Source organism: Lolium perenne, chromosome 1 (assembly GCF_019359855.2).
Source record: "Lolium perenne isolate Kyuss_39 chromosome 1, Kyuss_2.0, whole genome shotgun sequence".
Taxonomy (NCBI): domain Eukaryota; kingdom Viridiplantae; phylum Streptophyta; class Magnoliopsida; order Poales; family Poaceae; genus Lolium; species Lolium perenne.
In genome coordinates, this window is record NC_067244.2 from 33,156,853 (window position 1) to 33,165,028 (window position 8,176).

Sequence of the window (8,176 nt, forward strand, 5' to 3'; positions counted from 1 at the left end):
CTTAATTACTTTCTTGTAGTTGCGGATGCTTGCAAGGGGTATAATCACAAGTATGTATTAGTCCTAGGAAGGGCGGTACATTAGCATAGGTTCACCCACACAACACTTATCAAAACAATGAAGATTAATTAGCCATATGTAGCGAAAGCACTAGACTAAAATCCCGTGTGTCCTCGGGAACGTTTGGTCATTATAAGTAAACAAACCGGCTTGTCCTTTGTGCTAAAAAGGATTGGGCCACTCGCTGCAATTGTTACTCTCGCACTTTACTTACTCGTACTTTATTCATCTGTTACATCAAAACCCCCTGAATACTTGTCTGTGAGCATTTACAGTGAATCCTTCATCGAAACTGCTTGTCAGCACCTTCTGCTCCTCGTTGGGATCGACATTCTTACTTATTGAAGATACTACGATACACCCCCTATACTTGTGGGTCATCATTCCTCCAGAAATGTTGGGGGGTGGTCAAGGCTGACTTCATGGCGTCTTTCGACAAGATTTATACGATGTGTGGGTGCGGACTCCAAGGCCTTAACCAGGCCCTGCTGCCCAAGCGCCCGGACGCCATGGCGCTAGGCGACTACAGGCCGATAAGTCTGATTCATATCTTTGCCAAGCTGGTGGCGAAAACTTTGGCTACTAGGCTGGCACCCTGGATGGAGTCGCTGGTGGATCGCAACCAATGCGCCTTCATTCGCAAAAGGTGCATCCATGACAACTTCATGTTGGTACAACAGACAGCTCGTTTCCTACATAGAGGGAAGGAGCCGAGGGTGATGTTGAAGCTGGACATTGCTCGGGCTTTCGACTCAGTATCCTGGGGATTCCTCATGGAGGTTCTCCAGAAGTTAGGGTTTGGGCCGAGGTTCCGAGAGATTGTCTCTCTGCTGCTGGCCACGGCTAGTACCCGGGTGATGCTCAATGGCGAGCCAGGCCCCCCGATCTGGCACCGAAGGGGACTGAGACAGGGGGACCCCCTGTCGCCGTCGTTGTTTGTCCTAGTGATGAACTCGCTCAACAAGGTGCTCGCCAAGGCAGCTGAGCTGGGTATGCTGCGACGGTTGGCGCGACGGGACCTGGCGACCTCGGTGTCGCTATATGCGGATGATGTGGTGATCTTCTGTTTCCCGGATAAGGCAGAGTTGGGTGCGGTCCGCGGGATCCTGGAGCTTTTTGGGAAAGCCTCCGGCCTACGCACCAACTTCGCTAAGTGCTCGGTGTCTCCTATTGCTTGCTCGGATGAGGTAGCTGTGGCTGCGGCGGGGCACATGGAGTGCCAGCTAGCGCCTTTTTCCGGTGAAGTACCTGGGCATTCCCCTGTCCATTGGGCGGCTGTCGGCCGAGACTTTCCAGCCGCTGTTGGACAGGCTAGCCGACAAATTGCCGACATGGCGGGCATCCATGATGCCGCAAGCTGGACGTTTGACGCTGATCCGAGCGGTGCTCGCGGCAATCCCGCTGCACCAGCTAATGGTACTGGCCCTGAACAAAAAGACCCTCAAACAGATCAACAAGATCCTGCGAGGGTTCCTCTGGGTGGGCCGGGCAGAGGCCAATGGAGGTCATTGCCACGTGAACTGGGCAAGGGTGTGCCGGCCGCTTAACCTAGGGGGGTTGGGGATCCCCGACCTTGCACGGATGGCCATAAGCCTTAGGGTGTGTTGGCTATGGAGGATGCGCACGGACCCCCAACAGCCATGGCGCGGGCTGGACATGCAGTTCTCGAAGGCGGAGCTGGACATCTTCGCGGCTTCCACCTCGGTGACCGTGGGTAATGGGGAGTCCACGCTTTTCTGGGAGGATCGATGGCTGGACGGTAGGTCCATCAAGGAGATGGCGCCAGAGGTGTTCGTGCTAGTTCCTAAACGGCGCAGGAAGGTGCGTACGGTGCGTCAGGCACTGGTAGACCGCACTTGGATCCCCGACATAGCTGAAGCACCGAGTCCCCTAGCACCATGGCAATATGTGCAACTATGGGTCAGACTGAGGGATGTCCAGCTTTCGGAGGAGCAAGACGCGATGGCCTGGTTGTGGACGACGGAAGGCCAGTACACCTCCCATTCTTGCTATGAGGCCCTCTTCCTGGGGGGGGGGGGGGGATCACCTCAGCATCATTTGAGCTGAACTAGAGATCCTGGGAGCCTCCTAGGGTGAAATTCTTTTTATGGATGGCCTGTCTGGGCAGGTGTTGGACGGGTGAGAGGCTGGCGCGTCGTGGTCTACCACATGCGCCCAGATGCCCGCTGTGTGACCAATCCGAGGAGACTATGGCGCATCTACTCACCGGATGCTCATTCTCCAGGACGATCTGGTTCGAGGTCCTCTCGTGGATCCGATCTACCTCAGGGCCTCCGGACTTGGAGGGGGACTTCGTGGAGTGGTGGTCGCAAGCGGTGCGGACCGCTCCCCGCCAGTTGCGCAAAGGTACATCGTCGGTAATCATGCTCACGGCGTGGTGGATCTGGAAGCACCGGAATGTTGCGATCTTTGTAACGCACAACCCTCGGTGCCTTCCCTGCTCAACGACATCAAGACCGAGGCGCAACAGTGGGTGAGCGCGGGGGCCCGGGGCGTCCGCCAGATCATCCCCTAGACTAGGTCCTCTTTCTTGGGTCGAGTTGTAGTGCGGGGTGTTGGTCCCTTCGTGGACTTGTACATATAACCTTTTTCCTATCTATCAATGCATCGAAACGCAAGTCTTTTACGTTTTCGCGAAAACAATCAACTTAGAGAACAATGATTTGATGGTGCTAGTAATATGTTAGGTCAGTTCCAATGGCCACAAATCACTGATAATGAGAGAAAATAGCACAACTTATTATGTTTTGAGTAAACTTAGAGAACATGGATTGGAATCTCTGCTAGCTGAAAACAGAAGACATGTAACTAGAATTACTAACTAACATCACTATCAAGTTGATTGTCTCAATGATCATTTTGATTGGCTAGTTCGAGATCTTGATGGTCGGTTTAGTGAGACATCCTCCAATCTTCTTGTTTGGTCAGCGGCTTTGAGTCCAAGAGAATGATTTTAATTTGGAGAGTTTGATAAATCTGGCTAAACTATATCCTCAAGATTTTAATTCTGGAGAACCGAGGGATATTGATAAGGATCTATGCCTCTACACTGCTGATGTACGATAGATGATAGCTTTTCCAACATAGAAACAACCACTAAGCTTTCTAAAAAATGGTGGAGATAAAAGGAGGAAAGTTATGTATCCTTTGTTTTATCGGTTGCTGAAACTAGTAGTTATGTTGGCTGCTACAGTTGAGAGGTGCTTTTCAGCCATGAAATTGGTGAAAAAAATTCTGCGCAATCGCCTCAATGATGAGAGCTTGAGTCATGATGTTTTTTGTTATGTGGAGAAAGAAGAAATGAAAAAAGTCACCAATAATCTAGTGGTTGAGTATTGCATGGCTTTGAAGGATCGGGTGTACTATAGGAGTAAAAGGTAATGTTAGCATTTTAGTTACTTGGGTACTATAATTTCTGTCATTCTACCATGTTCCATTTGAAAATTAACTCTATTTCGTTTCTTACAGGTTCTTCAGCCTTGTGTTTGATAGTCTACTTCGAAATTTGGAAATGCAAGGCATATTTTCCAAGTAATTTGTCTTTTATTTCATCAATATTTTACGCACATTGAATGATAATTTATTTATTTATACAACATATGCCATATTATCTATGTTATAAGCTATAAACCATACGTATATATAGTAGAATATTGTTCGAATACTTTTTACTATAGCAAGTGGTGCATCATAGTGACTCGAACTTTAGCGCCGCCCCTGGATGAACCCATGAGGATGAGGTCCCATTCTAAATGTTCTTTCAAAGAATAAGCATACTTAGCTAATTGATGTTTCAGCGACTTTCGAGTATGAAGTTATCAAAAAAACATATCGAGTATAAGTTAGTGATGACTGGGCTCTTAGATCAAATGTTGTCTGAGTAGGCCTTTTTTTAAGTGGGTCAATGGACTTTATGGTACTATTTATTTGGGACATGTATCATATGATCTGGGCTAGAATTTGGGCCCTGGAGGGTTGACTTACTTGGGCTCAGTTTGCGCACGGCAGAGCTAGCGTTAGCTGACAATCACATGCTTGCATCAGATTCAGAGTTCCGGACCATCACTACTCAGCAGCATAAATCCTCGGGAACATCCTTACAACAGTAGCTTTCGTTGCAACATCGCTACATCACCGTGCTCGATACGACGTTGAAACCCTCACATTTAGACAGAATGCTCGAGCAAAGCTCGGCTTTAAATCAATAAACCATGACTATCTAATTGTGCTTTTGTAGATTTCGAATCCAGATTTCATGAGTTTTGTTTCGGAGGTTAGACTTGGAGTTGAATTTTTGCGCCTTCTATGCGGAACCCCCACAGTTGAATGTTCAGAAACTGAAATCTCTCTGCAGGCAGCTTACAACATCGATCCACATCGAGGTGGAGGTTTGATGGTATCTAAATATGGGAGAAATTCGGAGGGCCGATGACATACATGGCGTAATAATTAATCCGAGCTAGGAGTAGAAAAGTAGTACAGTACTAGTACATGTTACTCTAGCATGAGGGCAGAGAGCGTTGAACCTGATGAATTTAATCCCCGATCCCGATGTCGCGGATCAGCTAGACTAGCACTAGTTATTCTGCTGGACACCTCCACTCCACTATCCATAGCTCAGTCATGGCACTGAAAGTCTGAAACGCGCGAGTTGAGGCCGGCCTGGACAGCCAGCACAGCACAGCTCTTGGCGAGCGCGCGAGGGACGGCACCACAGGCTCCGCGTTAACCGTAACCACTTCCCCCACTACTACGCCTCAGAAGAAACAACAGCCAGCTAGCTGCACTGCACTATAGTGTAGTAGGCAAGGAGCTAAGAGCATCTTTGGACGCGTCGCTCAAATCTCAAATCGTTTCTAAAGGTTATTTGGGCTGCTAGATAGAAAACTACGCTAGCTGCGCGATTGCAAGGATCTATTCGTCCGGTGGTGCGGTCCACTAGAGTGTCCGCTGAGACTGTTCCCGCTCCATAGGGCTCCTTGCGGGCGCGCTGGACGCAACACGATGAGTGGCGAGTGATGGGCCAGCCATGTCATTGACACACCGGCGGGTTCATATTCCTCACAATTCTCATCTCCTTTTCATTTTTCTCGCCCGTCGCTACTCTTTCCCATCTAAACCTCGCTACCGCCTCGCACTTGGCCCTAGCTGTCATGGCGCGGGAAGATCCCAAGATGAAGGTGAAGAAGACGGCCAACAAGAAGGGCATGAAGGCCCCCTTCAACATGCCACACAAGGCGCCGCCAGTGAAGGTGAAACAGAGTCGTGGTCGCAAGAAGATTGATACAACGATGTGGTACGCCACCGGTACGAGATGATTGCGCCGAAAGGTTGGCGCTTGAATGCCGACATCACGAAGACCGCGACTGTCAATGCGGCACTCGTCACCCTGCCGACTGACGGCGCCAGCACCAGCGGGGGAAGCCCATGGAGCGGCATGGCGAGCGACACCACGTATGTGTCGGGGAGTGCCTCCCACCCACATCGGGCTTCTTCCATGAAGGCACAACCATGACCTCTGATACATCGGGAATGAACCCCACCTGACGGTGACGCACATGTACTACCACGACATGAGCTCGAAAAAATCGCGGACCGAATGGCGGCCTCTTCGGCATCAGCATAGCAGTGGCAGCAACGCCATCAGGATCAGCATTGGCATCGGCCACCACACCTATGTCAGCATTGGCGATTGCGTCTGCGACGGCATCGGCATTGTCGTCGGCAACAACTTTGGTGCTTGGCAAGAAGGCCGACGTCGTGATTCTAGACAAACCGGATTCACCGTCGACGACTGTGTTCTTCTAGGTTTATTTGTGCCTTGGTTATGTTATATATTCGAGATGGCTTACGCGACGATCTTATGACGGGAACTTTGAAATGTACCATTTGAACATGAAGAGCCTAATTTTATTTTTCATTTTATAAGAAAAAAACGTTTTACGATACGTTTGGAGGATGCGACTGGAAACGGGCACTCCCTAAACATGGTACCACGGCCGGGGTGGCGTACTCCAAGCTACTCATCCGATGTTTTTGGGGGAGGTTGTTTGGGAGACGCGAGTGCAAATGCTTTTATGCCTAGCTAATTGGTGTGGTGGTCGATCGATCGGTCGCAGGTCAACTTCCAGTTGGTCCCATGTTCCAACAGTATCCTCCCCTTGATGGACACACTGGCCATGTTCTTAACTTGTAATAAATCAGTGCATATGCAGCAGCTCGCTCACTATGGACGGAGTACTAGCTTCCATTATCTAACTAACTATCTCCAACGAATCAAGCTAGTTGTGGACTTGTGGTCCGTATAAATGCCACTGCACTTTGCTGGTACACTTCACGGATCCCCTATAGCTATAGTTAGCTACCAAGAGCAGCAGCACAGCAGCTAAGCTAGCACTATCATCGATCTATCTTGTTAAGTCCAGATAGACTAGTTAGTAGCTGGGACGATGGCAAGCGCTGGCGGCAATGTTGGCGGTGCTCGAGCCTCTCTGGTTATTCTGCCGGTGCTCGTGGCGTGGGCGTGCTTGATCTTCGTCCCCGTCGCCGACGCGCAGCTCAAGGTCGGCTACTACAACTCCACCTGCCCTGGGGCCGAGGACCTCATCAGCACCATCGTCCTCGCCGCCGTCCGCATGGACAGAGGCAACGGCCCCGGCCTTGTCCGCCTCTTCTTCCACGACTGCTTCGTCAGGGTAAGTATGCGTGGCTTCACGTCGCCTGTTCGTGTCCTACTCACGACGCTGACTGACATAGCTGCATTGGTTCTTTTCAGGGCTGCGACGGCTCGGTGCTGCTTGACGACCCGACGGGCACCCCGGGCAACCAGACGGTGGAGAAGACGGCCCCGCCAAACTTCCCCAGCCTACGCGGCTTCGGCGTCATCGACCGCGCCAAGCGCGTGGTGGAGCGCCGCTGCCCGGGCATCGTCTCCTGCGCCGACATCGTCGCCTTCGCCGCCCGCGACGCCTCCCGCATCATGGGCGGCATCAACTTCGCCATGCCCTCCGGCCGCCTCGACGGCCGCGTATCCAACTCCTCCGAGGCGCTCGCCAACCTGCCGCCCTCCAGCTTCAACCTCACGCAGCTGATCACCGCCTTCGCGGCCAAGAACCTCACTTCCGACGAGATGGTCACGCTCTCGGGCGCCCACTCATTCGGCCGCTCCCACTGCTCCTCCTTCTCGCAGCGCCTCTACCCGCAGATCGACCCCACGCTCAACATCACGCTCGCCAAGAGCCTCCGCGCCGGCAAGTGCCCCGCCGCCACGGGGGGACGCGACCGCGTCGTGCAGCTCGACGCCAAGACGCCGCTCATGCTCGACAACCAGTACTACAAGAACATCGGCACGCACGAGGTGCTCTTCACCTCCGACCAGACGCTGCTCGACCGGAACGACACGGCCACGCTCGTCGCGCAGTTCGCCGCCAACCGGAAGCTCTGGTCGCAGAAGTTCGCCGCCGCCATGGTGAAGATGGGATACGCCGACGTGCTCACAGGACCGCCGGGCGAGATCAGGAAGGTGTGCAGCAGAGTGAACTAGTGCTACAAAAGTGCCGGCCTTTCCGTCCAAACTGAGCCATCTGCACATGTGCACTCCGGTAACTGTACATGCTATACGTTTTGCGTTAGCTCCCACCGACGTGGCCCTTGCGTCGATTGATCATTAATTCATGGATGTATCCTGTGACATGTTGTAAGGGTAGGTCAGTAGTCACATTGTTGGAAATTCCATTGATTCATTTTGTGGGGCTACTTTGGGTACCACCTAGTTACACTTTGTCATATGCATTGCGAGAAACTGAAGGACACATGGATGCATTCTTTCGTACTGCGTTTGGATTGGGTCCTTGTAATTTCAGACATGGACACACAAGCACATCAATAAAACTCTTATCTGTCAGTAGGTGTCAGCAACTCAGCATACCGCATGCCAAAGGATTAACTATAAAATCTAAGGGAAAAAAGTAATGAAAAAGGAAAAGTAATCATGCGCACCACACTGCGTGACAAAAAATTTCAAACTCTTGCGAAATCCAAATAATCAAAGCTTATCTTCACATGTAAAAGACATGATATCAGCATAGCTGAGGTA

At 51.3% G+C, this 8,176-nt stretch overlaps 1 protein-coding gene across 1 annotated transcript; it reads left to right on the top strand.

Moving 5' to 3' along the window:
- The first annotated feature begins 6,319 nt into the window (after positions 1-6,319).
- Positions 6,320-7,836, top strand: LOC127345878 (peroxidase 5). Its single transcript, XM_051372410.2, has 2 exons — positions 6,320-6,776; positions 6,857-7,836. The coding sequence occupies exons 1-2, from the start codon at positions 6,531-6,533 to the stop codon at positions 7,622-7,624; spliced, it is 1,014 nt and encodes a 337-aa protein (XP_051228370.1). The 5' UTR covers positions 6,320-6,530; the 3' UTR covers positions 7,625-7,836.
- The last annotated feature ends 340 nt before the right edge of the window (positions 7,837-8,176 follow it).